General features: G+C 38.9%; 1 protein-coding gene across 2 annotated transcripts; it reads left to right on the top strand.

Moving 5' to 3' along the window:
* The first annotated feature begins 3,066 nt into the window (after positions 1-3,066).
* On the top strand, positions 3,067-14,634 carry LOC307046738 (tumor necrosis factor alpha-induced protein 2-like). Of its 2 annotated transcripts, none has more exons than XM_079693326.1 (12): positions 3,067-3,210; positions 6,970-7,170; positions 7,663-8,305; positions 9,081-9,192; positions 9,302-9,424; positions 10,108-10,205; positions 10,321-10,413; positions 10,505-10,631; positions 11,087-11,206; positions 11,536-11,691; positions 12,431-12,552; positions 13,826-14,634. In XM_079693326.1, exons 1-12 carry the CDS (start codon positions 3,159-3,161, stop codon positions 13,971-13,973), a joined length of 1,995 nt encoding a protein of 664 aa, XP_079549452.1. In that variant the 5' UTR covers positions 3,067-3,158; the 3' UTR covers positions 13,974-14,634. The 2 variants fall into 2 exon arrangements, with proteins under 2 accessions (XP_079549452.1, XP_079549453.1); XM_079693327.1 differs by lacking the exon at positions 3,067-3,210 and adding an exon at positions 3,777-6,797.
* Positions 14,635-15,573: the final 939 nt, after the last annotated feature.

Here is a 15,573-nt window from a genome sequence, read left to right as displayed (position 1 = left end):
TCTAAAGAGTTTTGTCTCGCTGCCCACGATGAAGTGTTCAGATGTTTCCTTCAGAGCAGGACACTGGTGGGAAGACTTTGTTTCTTCTCCACTGATGAGGACTGTTCAGAGTTTCTGAGTGAGACTCTGATGGAGGAAGCCTTGTCTGTGTGGAGCATTATTCAAATGTGATATCAAAATGTCCAACTGTTTTTTTCGTATTCCCGCAGGCAAAGTATTAACGAAGCTTACATTATACAAATGTAATGCAATATACAGACTGTTTAGCTTATGGTGATCAACAGCCCTATGAGCTCATTCTCTCAGTGTATCATCAGGAATACAGAGACACACACACATAATTTAAATAAGAGTTTTTAAATTAAATGATAGGTTAAGAATAAACATCTTAAAGTAAATAACAATAAACAATAGCCCTTAACCCTGTAAGGCCCCCGGTTGTAATTTTACAACATTGCTTTAAGCTATCCTAAAAAAGTCAGTAAATGTTTTGTTTTTTTAAAAGACAACATTTACATAGTCAAAAGGTCCTTTTGTTCAGCCTCACAATGCTATTGGGTAGTAAATGTGTTATAGGTCCTGCCCTCTGGCCATACACGCCAGGGATTTTGGGCCCCATGGAAATATATCACATTGGGCCCCACCACCAGGCCCAGGCCACGCCAACCAAGCACAATTGCTGTAACCACACCTCCAGAACCCAACCCACTCATTTGTGCTTTAAATAACTCTACCTGTACAGGCTTGCATCTATCTTGTAGTCCAATACTAACTGCACAATATTTACTGACACTGAGCTGTGAAAATATAACCCTTATGGGGTGACAGGGCTGCTAAGTGTAGAAATGGATCTGTTGGTCCTGGCACCAGGGGGAGGGACAACTGATTTAGTATGAATAGCTGCTAAAGATGTACCTGCATTGACTAAATGTCAGCTAAAAGAGGAGTTAAATTAAAAACCTGTATAGATATTAACAGTACTTAATGTCAGCTTAGTACAAAAAAAACATAACAATTATTATTTACAATGGACTACGCGTAACTAACAGACACATTTCCACCACTCATAGACCACACCCACCTTTTCTTTGAAAAACTGGGTGACATACTGTCACCCTTTAGTCCCTCTCTCTTGTCTTTCTCTCCTTTCTTTTCTTTCTTGAAAGCCTGACTTTGTGAGTCGTTGAGACATGGTACTACACACGTAAGTACTAGCATCCCTGCTCCTAACATGCTCTCACTCTGCTAGAAAGTGCCAGTGGTGCTGCACCGCTTTGGAGGCAGGACCTAACCATTACATGTAAATAGAAGGGGGTGTACAGAGGCTTTGGATAATTAACTTTTGGAAGAAAATAAGTTAAATGAATTGTAAGTTTAGTGAGTATATTATCAATATAATGTCCTATTAATGTTCATTCTTGATGAATGATGAAAGGTTACTTAAACATTTTTTTCTTAATGTTCTAAAATAGTTTCGTCCCCCGTGGTGAGGGTGTTTGGGGTGGCCAATAGGGTGACCAGGATTCAGCTGGGGGTGGCCGTGGCCACTCCCAGCCACCCTCCAGCTCCGCCACTGCCGGTTATACCACAAGGTAAGTTCCTTTTTATTTCCTGCTTCTTCACACACATGCTCTGTGCAGTACAGGTTAGCTCTGAGTGTTAGCGATGCTAATGTAAACATGCACCGACCATATTACGTCCAAAACAGTCGGGCATTGTTTCTGATAGCAACGTCCCCTTTAAATTGAAATGTTGTTTTTACATTTGAATAATGCTCCACTCTGACAAGGCTTTCTCCATCAGAGTCTCACTCAGAAACTCTGAACAGTCTTCAACAGTTGAGAAGAAACACAGTTTTCCCATCAGTGTCCTGCTCTGAAGGAAACATCTGAACACTTCATCGTGAGGCCAAACTCTTTAGAAACATATTTCTCAAGTCAACAACTATAGAAATGATCCCTGAAAGAAAAGTCTTGGGTTGTTCTGGATGTTTCTCAGGGTCTTTTGTCTGCAGACGACCACTTTCACTGCTGGTGTTAGACTTTTCTGTTTGCCGTATGTATGAATCAGTGGAAGCTCATACTTCCCTCAACCATCCTGTAAACATCTTATTTCCCATAAAGGCTCCACTTTATAAAATGCGATTGAACTCATGTGATTGTTGTGGTGTCAGCCAGGTACAGTTTCACTTTCACCATCTATTAACTCTGGTGCTGATGCAAGTCAAGTGTGTGCGGCAACTGTTTAGAAACTTGGCTCATTTGTGCAAAGTGTGCCAAGTTGCACTACAGCTCGACCAAGACAGTTCTTGTGTCATTATGGAAAGTTTTGTTCTTTTTCTTTGAAGTGAAAAAGTGATGTTTGACAGAAAGCATCAAAGCAGTTCCTCTTCTTCTTGACATGTTTGTCTTGCGTCATTGTGAGATTATCACTTTTTCTTTTCAGTGAATATGTTATGACAGAAAAACCCAAAACACTTCCTCTTCTTTTTGATTATCTTTCCTCATAAATACAATACATGCAAAAAGAAACAAAAGACATCCACATACTGTAAGTATTTAAATACAAATTATTTCCTTTATTTTGTATAATGTTTCTTCATGCAGAAGCAAAACAGCAAAACACCGCTCTTTTATTAATTGGCTTCTGCCTTCTCTGTTTTCTAAGGAATTGAAACCTTCTTTGTTTATTTTTAGTATTTAAATGCAGCTTGTGACATGTGCTATACAGCGAGATGTTTTGAAAAGTATTGTTGCTTTGTGCCTTGGCATGATGAGATAGGCAGTATTATAGAGTTAAACGTGAATTTGTGGAGGATAATCATTGAGTAATTGTTTTAGTGTTGATAGTTAAATTAAAATGCTGAAGATGACATTTGAAAAACAGAACTTAACTTAACTGTCCTGATAAGGATAATAATGTTCCTGTATTTGTAAATCAATGTAGGCTCTAAAAGCAAACCTTCACCCACAGTCTGAGAAGCTTCTGATGCTTTCACTCTCACAACACACAGATGCACACCTTGAAATACCACACTATCTCAAAACAGTACCTAACCAACATCCTGACATCAAATGTGTTTTGCATGTTGTGCTCACTTCAATTTGAATCCCTGCATGAACTCCACACACCTCTGAGCCGTGCTGCCTTCAGGAGCCATGTGTTTAATGCTTCGCGGCTGTTTCCCCCGCAGACGACGCAGAACAAAAGGTAAGAAACACATTAGACAACACAGCATTTTTCAGATTTAAAGTTACCAACAGGGTTTATGGAGGACAGATGGTACCAGAAAGGACATTTACATCTGCCAATGTTAATGTTGGCTGTGGCAGATACAATTCAGCTAACCTGCCGCCATAGCAGACAGGTTTTTCTCATAATTAGGAAATATTATTCAAAGAGAAATAGTCAGAGTTAAGGTTACATTTTGTTTTGGATATGTTTTCTGTCTGGTACCACTTACTCAAGTGGCAACATGAGGTTTCAACAACTTGCAATTAAAACTGCTTTACAAAAAACATTACAAAAAACATTAAGACAGAGACGGATTGCCACCAGTCACTGGAATATGCTTCCAACTGAGCTAAACACATACACACACTTCCACTCTTTTCCTTTTTCTTTTTATAAACAAACAACCAAACAGACAGTACAATAGCAGTTGCCAAACAAGTAGGATGACAACAGTGCGATTCGAGTCTGACAGGACAAAAAACAAAACAAAAATAAATAAATAAATAAAACAAAACAAAAAAGGACTGAGACAGGACAAATAAAACAACCACAAAATCAAAAACTAAAGCCTCTGAGTCAAAGTCCATTATTAATAACGTAGAAATCAAACAATGTGTATAAATGGAACAAAAAGACCGAACATATCAAATAAAAACATAGCACTTGTTGGTCAGTCAGCCGCCCACTAATCACAGTTTAACACCTCAGGTCCACCACCCTATTGTACAAAGACATCCGCCATGTCCAGCTCCCGAATATACTGTACCTGTAGAAGGGGTTCCACATCTTGTGGAATTTCCCCAGGGAGCCCCACACTATGCACCTTATTTTCTCGAGTTTGGCTGAATTTAGGACTTCTTTTAGCCACAAGGTGTGCGAAGGGGGTATTGGACACATGAGCAATATCAGGCGTCTGGCTAGTAAAGTAACAAAGGCTATGTAGGCTGTCTCCAGAGAAGAGAGTGGCCATGTGGGTGGGGTTACACCAAACAGTGCGGTCATAGCATTAGGAGCGATCGGTTTTCCAGTGATTTCTGACAGTGATCTAAAGATTTCAGTCCAATAAGAGTGTAAGACCGGACAAGAGCAGAACATGTGTGCATGACTCGCCGGTGCTTGGCTGCATCTGTCAAAAGTTGGGTCCACCTCCTTATATATTTTAGAGAGCCTGAGCTTAGTAAAGTGTGTGCGATGCACAATTTTGCACTGAATCAGTCCATGTCTAGCACAAATAGAAGATGTATGTACATTAGCAAGGGCTTTTTCCCAGAGTTCCTCAGAAATCTCCTCCCCAAGATCTATTTCCCAAAGAGATTTAATGGAGTTCAGTGTAACCAAACGAAGGGAATAAATCTGAGCGTAAATACAGGTCATCATTCCCTTCAGAGTAGGTAACGGCCTAAGGAGTGTGTCTAGTGGCGAATCAGTCGGGTGATTAGGAAACTGAGGACATCTATTATTAACAAAACTGCGAATCTGTAGATACCTGAAGAAATGTTGCAGGTAGTGCACATTTGTCAGATAGCTGTTGGAAATAAGCAAATGTGTTGTGAATATAAAGGTCTTTGAATATTTTAATGCCTTTGTTAGACCAAATAGTAAATGCGCCATCTACTAAAGATGGAGGAAAAACATGGTTTGCAGTTAAAGGGGCTAATGTAGAGTATGTTTGGAGACCAAAGAAACGTCTGAACTGATTCCAAATTTTCAAGGATGCTTTGACAATTACATTTTTAGTGTAAGCAGAGGAGGGGGTCTTAATGGGAGAGTGAGCCAATGCTGAAAGATATACTGGACTACAGGAAGCAGCATACTTTTCAAGCCAAACAGGCTGAGAGTGCTGTGAGTCAGACTGCAGCCAGGACTGTATTATTTTCAGATTAGTAGCCCAATAATAGAACCTCAAATTCGGCAGAGCAAGTCTACCCAGCGCCTTTGGTCTCTGTAAAAATTGCTTGCGTATCCTTGGGGTTTTCTTGTCAAATAAAGTTCGAAATAATAGTGTCAGTTTTCTGAAATAAAATTTGAGGGAGGAAAATGGGCACACATTGAAATAAATATAGAAATTTGGGGAGTATATTCATCTTGATAGAATTAATTGGGGCAACCAGAGACAGATTCAACACTGACCAGCGGTCGATGTCTTCCTGTACACGGGACAAAAGGGGGGCAAAATTAGCTTTATAAAGGTCTTTAAATGTATCGGTCACCTGAATCCCGAGGTAAGTGAAGCTGTGTAGTGCAGTACACACTTCCACTCTTTATAAATAATTGTAAAGTTGTACTGAGTGATAAATGTACTTGAATGTCTGTTTGTCTGTTTGTATAACTGTAAGCTTCCTCTGTAAAATATCCATAAGACTTACTATTGCTTTCTGTTTAAAATGTTCAACCTAAAATGGAGAAAAGGGCTAGCCAGAGGAAGGTGCAAAAGACCAGTCTTATTTTGGTAGATGTTTACTGTGATAATGTTTACCAGCTGCGAGCACTTGGTGTGGTTTCAGCCTGTGAGTCTGTGATGTGTCATCATGAAAAAATAACCCTCGAAACATTCGTTGTAACAAGAACTAAAGTACAGATAAGGTTTTAGTTATGCGATTTTGTAAATGCAAAAGCGTCACAACGGTGAAAGATGCAGTCACAAAACGATCCAGATGAGTAGTCAAGATCAAAGTGAAGGGGAGTTCCGAGATGGGTCTGCTATGAGCAGAACAAAAGGAAATTAACTGCAACACACATAGTTACTTTTAGATGCAAATCCTTAAATGCAAGTAAAAAGACTTTGGTTTAGTATGAATGAGGGTAATGCTAAAGTCAGTGGTGTAATGTGCAAATCTAGCATAAGATGTTACTTATTTCACATAAGTAGCTTTTGTTGAGGTTTTCGAAGAAAGCTTTGAATGTTTACCTTCATATTTCTTCACCTCAAACACTGTATGATGTTTAATTTCCTTACATACAAAGTCTTATAGTATTTTGGAATCTGGTCAATGTTGTCTTGTTGTCCATTGCCAATTACAGTACTGGAGTAACAGTACTAGTGATGTTGTTATTGTATTATGTTGGTCTGTGCAAATGAAACCATACAGTATATTGCACATAATTCCATCCAGGGAGAGTTATCTCCAGTCCATCTAACACAGCACTAATTGTATTAGACCTAAAACAAAACAGATGTTGTTAGATGAATGAATAATGTGCTTTTTCTTTGCCTGGAAGTGTGTTTACATCAGTCGAGACCATTTGTCTTGTTTCTTAAGTTGTTGCCAGAGGGAAAAGTAAGGACATCACCAGCGTGGGTTCATCCGCGGGGACCATGAATGTCTCTAGAACATTTAATAATGTTAAGTCCTTTAAATCGTTGGGGAATCTCACTCTTGACCAAACAAAAGTGGCCAGTATTTCCTCAGCTCATCATGTGTTTAAAAAAAGACCAGTTGTGTGTGTTTCTGAGGGGGGGGGCTTTCCATAGCTCGATCAAGGAGGAGGAGCCTGCTGCTGAGCTTTTAAAAGAGACTCACAGCAGCTGAATTGCATCAACAGAGAAGCACTCTAAAATAAGGGTGAGTAGCGGCTGTTGAAGGAAATGACTAACACACTACAAAATAGCTTGCTAATGTAGCAAAAAAATTGCAAAAATTGTTGTTAGCTTTTTCCACTAGTTTGATTCGACTGTTATTTTTTATATTAACAAACGTTTGATTATTTACTTTTTGTCTCCATGTGTGTTTTCAGAGCGTTTTTCTGGCTGCTGGCACAGTATCTGTTCCAGGAAAACGATGAGGACCGACACACGCGGCATTAGGAACTTCCTCCCCCGTAAAAAGTGGTTCGGGTTCGGCCCCAGAGATCAACCACAACCCCCGGCTGTCAACAACAACACCTCCAGCCCGACGGATGGATCCCCTTTACCCCAACAGGAGGAGCCCCAACCCGGTCAGTTAAGATACTTAAAACAGAACAAGCTAATGTGGCAATAATCATAATTTTGTTATTAACTTAACATTTTTGGGTGGTGGGACTCCTCCTCTATCATGTGCATACAAGCAAAACATTGTATATGTAGTTTAGTTGTGGTGAGTTTTTATTATTATGATAAACTGAAGGACTAAATATTTGGATCTGGAAAATGCATAGTCACAGAACTGAAAATAGGGCTGCTTTCATGTTTTCTCATAAAAACAAAAAAAAGAAGATATGAAAATGTTGCACGAGATGAAATACCAGAATAATAGCACAACTTTAATGATCCATAGAGGAACCATTCATCATGCACATTTAGTCAAGGTTTTCTCATACTTTAGTTACATGTTTCCGATAGGTCTCACATTTATAATTACTATTATAAATACAGGACTTTTACTGGAGAATGTTTTACTGCGACGGTAGTAGGATGGTATTATTTACTGCGACTTTTCTTCCCCTCAGTGATCCTCACATATGAGCAGATGCTCCAGGAAAAACTATTGTCTGAAGCCGGCCAGCTGCTGATAGAAAAAGAGGAGCGTCTGTTTAGAGAGTTAAAGGAGTCCGACGCTTTTACACATCATGAGGAACAAGTAAACCAGCTGAAGGCAGACCGCAAGGCCCTGCAAGACCTCGTACTGCAGACTCTGGGACAATCTCTTTGTCTGGAAGAGGACAGCTTGGCGGGTCTGACGTCTGCCGTGAAGGCCGTGATGCAGGAGGAGGACCAGGACTTGCTGTGGAAACAAAGGGATCAGATACCTCCGTCTTGGAGGCCCAGTGGATGGAGGAAGCTGCACGACTCCACGCTCCTCAGCTTGGTGAAACAACGTATGGAAACCCCTTCAACACCCTCTGCTTGTCAGATCAAACTGACTACTATCCAGACGGACATCACCAACATGGGCAGGCAGCTGAAAGAGGATCTGCTGTCTGTGGTGGGCGGTGTGAAGAGATGCTACCCACAAGAGATGGACATTTGCAATTTTTACTCCAAGTTATACCACCAAACCTTGAGCGCCAGTCTAATGAACGTCGCAGACTTTGGTCTGGTGGACAACGATCGCACTTTCCTCCTGCGCTGGGTGAACGAGTATTATCCAGAGTAAGTCATGGCTTCAATTGTTTGAATAAAACTCCATGTTATTGTGTTCTTGTGTTGGTAGTGTCACGGTAAAGGTCCATCAGTTTATCCTTTGTCCAACACGCTGATCCAATGTTACCAAGTTTAAGTATTTTTATTTGAAGGGTATTTAAGAATTACACTTGTAGTTTTGACTCCCAAAAGCAATGGGTACAAAAAGTAATAAACACAAAGTCAGAAGGGAACGTAGTTATAATCAGAGAAATATTTTTGGATTTAAAAGTGTTCCAAGAAAAGACCCACAAATAATTGAGAACTCTTATATAATTTAGTATGAATCAGTTGCAGGAGTTGCGCAAATCTCAGATTAGGTTTTGTTATACGTACAGTTTTCATTGAGTCACTTCTACACAGTCATACCCTGATGTTTCCAAACTATTAACCCACATGTCTTTTACTGAAAAAACTCTACCTGTTCTTGTTTTGAAATTAAGAAAATGAAGTCAATATTATGAGAAAAAACTATTGAAAATGCACAGAAATCCAAACCTTGATGCTGAAAGATGTCTCGAAGGGTTAATGAAGGCGTGTGGTGCAGTGGGTTGTGTGTTGGTGTTGGGATCAGGGGGTCACAGGTTCAAACCCCACTGCAGTCAGCATGTCGTTGTGTCCCTGGGCAAGACACTTCACCCAAAATTGCTCCTGTGGGGATTGCCCACAGTATTGAGTATGTAAGTCTCTTTGGATAAAAGCGTCTAACAAGTAACATGTAATGGATGTTTGGTGTCTGTTTCAGAATCCTTGCAAAGCCACAGCTACACAGCGAGATCGACAGTGGGCCTTTGGGAAAGCTGCTGCCTGAAAGGTTACTGAAATCGCTGGAGGATGATTACCTGAGCAACCAACAGGTGACCAGAGCTGCTGTTTTTGTTGTAGTTTGGTTAGTTTTATTAAAGTGTTATCTTTATTTTACTGTGTAGAAAAGACTGTTTCAGCTTCATGTTGTTGTGTTCTCAGGATGAGATGACTACAATAATCCGCCGGGTGCTGGGTGAAGAAAGGGAAAAGTGGAATAAAGGAGAGGAGCCGGAAACAGAGGACGGCTGCTTCTTTAGTCATGTGGCATACGACATCATTCAGGTACAATTAAACAGCTTTTTAGAGAACAAGCTGCGTCTTTGAGGCGGTAAAAACCACTATAGTCCCGTGGTAGTAGGTGGAGACCAAAATCAGATCAACAAACAGATCAACAAACAGAGTGAATATTGGACGCAAACTCCTAAAACATTTTTTTATCTTAATGAGGGATCATGTTGCTCTGAATCTGTCAATGTTGAAATTGGAATGCTAACAAGTGTATCAACTTATATAGTTGATAATATGTCAAATGTGAGCTAGCTGATTGATTTGGCTGCTCTCTGGTGGCTGAAAACAATACGTTGTTATAACGGTATCAATATAAAAAGCTTCTTTCTTCTGTTATGTGTATTTGGCAAGAAGTTTGAAATAGGTGTTTGCTATTCATCATGTCATACGCTTCTTTTGAGCATAAGAGAACAAAATGTACAAATATAATATTTAACCTTGTCCTCTGTTCTGCCGTTTAGACCTGGAAGAAGTTGCATAAGCTGTAGCTTGTCAGTCTATTTTACAAACAGTTTTAGAAAAAGATTAACCAATAAGATTAACAATGAGTCAGGGTCTAAGTTATTTATAGAAAGTCCACTCAGTCCAGTTTTTAGTTGGTTTGACTGTTTGGGAGAATCAGGCTGTTGTTGATTTTTAAAGTTTGTCATTAACCTGAATCCTCCATCTGTGTTTAGCTCATCAACGGTAAGGTGACTTCATCTACAAAAGTGTTGGGAGATCCGCACAAGGCCCAGAGAATAACATGCCATATATCAAAAGATTTAATGGAGAGGTAACAAGACTGATGATTATCTTCAAAACATTTTGTTTACAAAAGCTTTTTTATCTTGTGTTTAAGCAGAACAATAACGAAGTGAAAGTAAAATGTTTTTTTATAACCTGTGCAGTTACAAGAGCTTCCAAAGTGACGTCATAAAGCAAAACAAGGCAAACAGCAGGTCGTTCATCAAGGCCAACCTCGACTGTATCAAACAGTTCAGGTACGTTTCTGACATTCACGCATTGTAGCGTAGCCTTCATGCTATCACAATAGAAATGTAAGCTAATGTGACTTATTTGCTCTCTCTGCAGTGAAGTCCTCAATAAGGAGAGACACCTGTTCACAGAAGATGTGAGGAAGAACTGTTTGTGTGTTCTGACTGACATGAAACAATCTGCCCACACATATTTATTACAACCTTTGCACGAGCGCCTCAAGGTGAGATTCTTTATTATTGTCAATAAATACTGTGGGAAAAAAACTAATCAACAATGCATGTTCAACGTACACATATGGACTGTGTACTAAAGCCTGAATTATCATCCTTCCTATAGAGCCATAATGTTGGTCAAAAAGCATTAAAAGCACGGTGACAATGCCACATCCATTAACAACATATTTTGTTCATTACCCAAACACACATGTCATAGTTTAGTTTGAAAAGGGAACCAACTTATGCACTATTTCCTCGTTAACCTTCTATTTTAGGTGACTTTGAATGATTTATGCATCCAATGGGCTTGGGGTTATTGCAATGGAAAAGTTATAGATGGACTAACATATATTTTCGCACCAAACATAGGAGGTGACATTCTGTCCTCCTTTAACTGTATTCTTTGCCACTGTGCATGGAAGTGTTTCCTTTCTAATGCGTCATGGTTGTTCCCACACAGCCGCAGTACCGCAAACTGGGAACCAGCGACTGGCTGCACCAGAGTGAGTTTAAGGAGCTGCTGGGCGGCATCAACAAAGAGGGTCAAGATCTTCAGGGTTCAACTGAATCCTGTCACAAGGTAGACTGAAGAAAGCATGAAACACACACTTCAATTCATGTAGACTTTAGATTTATAAACATTGTGCAAAGTATGCTATAGTTTAGAGGGAAATAAGTTGTGTTTACAGACATGGATTAAACTATACTGAAACACGTTTTCAAAGTCAACACACTGATTTTCAAGCTGTAAAGAAATGAATTAAAGCCATTAGTGTATCAATGGTATGGTTCTTAAAACTCACCTAAAATGAACTGCTTAGTTCTTTATGAAGGGAAATGTAATTACATTTTAGGCTGAAACTATTCATTTTTTGCTCTGATTTGATTCAATTATTGTATTCATTTCAGGAGCTGATGGGCCAGCTGCAGCAGGAGGTCACAGTAGAATATGTGAGGAGGCTCCTGAAAGGAAAAGTAAAACTAAAGGACAATATGCAACAGCTGAAGGCCTACCTGACTGTGAAGGACAACGCAGAGAATTTGCATCATTTATTCGTCCAAATGGTGAGAATGGAGCACAAAATCGCTTAAAACAAGTATTACATTTTACCCCAAACTCATTTTTGGTTGTAGTTCAACATCAGAAATACCTGTACTGACTAGGGCTGTAGCGAAAAGTTTGAAGTTTAATCAGCAGTTGTTTTTTTCTGTTAAAACCTGGTATTTCTGCACAGTTGCAGATAAAAATAAGGCTACACTTTTTTTGGTTTTACATTCCAGTTCAGGCAGCACATAATTGTTTCCAGCTTGTGTGATCAAAATATTTCCAATAACTCCAGAGCACTGTCAAGTCGAGAAGTACAAATATATTGCTTCAATCCATATTTCCTGGCGTTAACGTTCCAAAAAAAACACTTTTACTGTGGTTAAAAAAAAAACGAGTTTGCTCTCAAGCTTGCTGCACACACTGACGACTTAAATTCATTAAAGAAAGTTCATTTAATAAACAAATGATGGACTAATGTTATCCAATTGATAATTTAATTCAAATTGAGGATTTTGTTATTTGGATTTTTTGTTGGTTTTTGATATCTGTGTTTTTTTTGTAAGTGTTCATTGGAAAACCTCAATTCGAGATTTGAATGTAAAAAAAAGAGGTAATTGGGTTTAGCCTTGAGCTGACCACAGTGTGTGATAAATAAGTTATTCAGGGAAACTCCACAAAACCAAAACAGGTCAAATGTTTCCAAAGATAATCGGCGTGTAGATCCCTCTGAATGATGTAAGCACTCTGTCATCACAGGGATCAGAGGAGGATTGGTTGAAAGAAATCCTGTTCAAGATTGCAGAAGTGCTGAAACTCCAGGATCTCCCCGCCATACAGATGCAAGTTGCCTTACTTGGAAGTGATTACCCTGACCTCAGGTAACCTTTGCAATCAAACAATATATACAAAGCAATGTAGCTGACCTCATGAGGGCAGGATCATGCTGTGAGTGGTTTATATTAGTGGAGGAAAAACAAACCCCCTGAAAGGCGAAGGACCAGGAAGTGAAAATATGTTCAGATATTTCCTGGCAACAGGACAGCGTTGAGAGCTAAAAGTAGTCACGTGTCGGTGGAAGTGCTGTGGTGTGCTATCACATAACTGCAGTGAAATAAGGAGGCTACAGCTAATGATTCCAGTCAGAGTAAAATATTTCCAGACTTGGTTCAAAGTGAAGCTACATGTTGACTTTAAAATTGTTATTTTAAAGGCACAGTTTATAGACTTTATACAAATAATCCCTATCATCACTTCTGACCCACTAGAAGTGTGTCAGTGTGTGTATCTGCAGACCCCCTGCATGCTATCTGCCTAAATATAGCGAGGCAAATCGAAAGCACACCGTTATCTCTCCAAAATGAAAGTGTGCCAACAGATGGAGTGGAGTATAAGTAGCACAAAATGCTAATACATGAAAGTACAAGTACCTCAAAACTATTGGTTGATAGGTGACAATAGGAGCGTTGAATGCAAGATTAATAATTGAATAAAAAGATGTGCCAGAACCACTAAAGGAACGACTTAGGATATGTCTTTAAAGAAATAGATGACATTTTTTGCCTTCAAATGTCTAAACACAACAAGACCTATGCTTTATATGTATTGAACTATATTACTTTTAATCAAGGTAACGGCCCGTTTAATACAGTTTCCTGTGACAGAGTTGTATCCCCTTTGAGCATATTTCACTGTCACGAAGGATTTAGTTATCAGATGTATGGATTTCAAATAATAAGAGAAATAAGCTGGCAAATGAAAACATGAATATGCTTTATTTTCCCAAAGGCTTTAAAACCTCCTGAACACGACCTCTACAACTCCTTCATGCCACCAACCTCTAACTTTTGATATTGTTTTGATTGACTGACCTCTAGTGGAGGAACATTACAGATAATGTGTTTGATTGACTTTAAAAACAGTTATGTTATCAGCTGCCACCGTTGCTTCCTTGTTGGTTAAAATAATATAGGACGCATTTATGGCTCATACAAAAAAGACAGAGCAAAAAAACAATGAAAAAAGTATTTCCCGACCTTAATTGATCAAAATCTAACTGAAATAACCTTCATTTTCGCACCATGTTCAGGTTTCTCTGAGATCGTAATAACAAATAATGCATTTGGGTTGATTTTTTTCCTCTTTCACCCACAGTGAAAAACATGTTTTGGCTCTGCTGAAGCTCAAGACCGACCTCACTAAAGCTGACAGGAAATCCGCCACCGACGTTCTGCACACTTTGAGGGAAATAGGAAGCACCACCCAGCCTCGTGCCTTTTTCTCCCTCGTTCAGGTCAAATGAGCCATAAATCACTCAGTTATCCTCATTTCAAAGTTGGCTGAAAGGCTGGTTGTTCATATCGTTTACTGTATCATGTTTCTGATTATAACGAGTCTACACTGCTCTCTCGGTGTGACAAGGCTCGGTCGAAATGTTACTTATGCTGAAAATAATAATGTAAAATGAGTACTGTGTTTGAATAAGCTACAGTTCACATTATTGTTGCTGGTAAATATGGTGCTTCATCAGGCTGTGCTGAACGTTCACATACAAATTGTTTTGCATTGTTCTTTTGTTTTTGGGTGAGGGGTAATCATTCTGTTTAAACCGAATATTTCTGCTGTTAAAGATTAACTACAAAATGAATAGTATTAAACTATTTTTGGAATCATTTCAGTGGTGTTTCCGATTACTCCAGAGCGATGTCCAAAAGTAAAAAAAACCTCACCCACATTTTTGAAAGTAAAAAAAACAAACATCACATTTGGTACAGATCTTGTGCTTTTTACTAATGAGTAACATGAATGTACAGTATATGTTTGGGAAACAATTACTTGTTTTAAGAATCAGTGTTATTTTATTATTGATGTATATATTTTGCTTCCCATGTGCAATAATATAATATTGTAAAAGAGAGTGTTGAATGCAAGGTATGTTTTTTAAATAAATGTGGTGAAACCTGTGTGTGATTCGATAGTGATTTTCTAAAATATCTTAAGCAGTACATTTTTAGATATGTTTAACTCAATTGTGTTGACTATAGTCACCCGGTTGCATAGCATTGTTCAATATTGTTACCCGGTTGCATAGCATTGTTCAATATTGTTACCCGGTTGCATAGCATTGTTCAATATAGTCACCCGGTTGCATAGCATTGTTCAATATAGTCACCCGGTTGCATAGCATTGTTCAATATAGTCACCCGGTTGCATAGCATTGTTCAATATTGTTACCCGGTTGCATAGCATTGTTCAATATAGTCACCCGGTTGCATAGCATTGTTCAATATTGTTACCCGGTTGCATAGCATTGTTCAATATAGTTACCCGGGTGCATATCATTGTTGACTATAGACTATAGTCAACAATGATATGCACCCGGACAAAATACAAATATGAACCTGTAAATGAGCATAATATGTCCTGTTTGCCTGTGAGGAAAACGTGACCACAACATCACAAGCAGCTAAAGCTAAGCTAAACAATCCCAGGAAATCATTGAGATTTTATGTGGAAATACCCACTGGGCAGAGGTGTTTCCTGTTTACAATTTCTGAGTAATAATCTGCACCTCTTCAAGGAAGAGGAAGGATATGAATTTGCTGCAAATTACTGTCAGCATGTCGTTTTCCCCTGAAAGTTGGACTGTGTTTATGTATCGGGTGTGTGCAGGAAGACTGTCGTAAAAATATGATCAATAAAGCCGGGAAATTATGAGGCTGACATTTAACTGGCTGCTGTATAATGGAATACTCCATTGCTTTTCTGGTGTTTTATCAAAAATACAATATAAATGATAACATATATATGTGGTAAGAGTACAAAAGCCTAAGTATAGTGGCCCTGAAGGTCAAAATGCAACAACAATAACAACATTATTTTCTATTTTTAAACTTCAGATC

The sequence above is a fragment of the Notothenia rossii genome, assembly GCF_949606895.1.
Source record: "Notothenia rossii genome assembly, chromosome: 7".
NCBI classification, from domain to species: domain Eukaryota; kingdom Metazoa; phylum Chordata; class Actinopteri; order Perciformes; family Nototheniidae; genus Notothenia; species Notothenia rossii.
The sequence above is the reverse complement of the archived record's forward strand: the minus strand, read 5'-3'. Positions and strand labels throughout refer to the sequence as shown.

Coding starts and splice junctions, on each gene's coding strand:
- LOC307046738 (XM_079693326.1), top strand. CDS start 3,159: ATGTGTTTAATGCTTCGCGGCTGTTTCCCCCGCAGACGACGCAGAACA. Junction 8,306..9,080: donor GTGAACGAGTATTATCCAGA/GTAAGTCATGGC, acceptor TGTCTGTTTCAG/AATCCTTGCAAAGCCACAGC. Junction 10,632..11,086: donor CTTTGCACGAGCGCCTCAAG/GTGAGATTCTTT, acceptor GTTCCCACACAG/CCGCAGTACCGCAAACTGGG.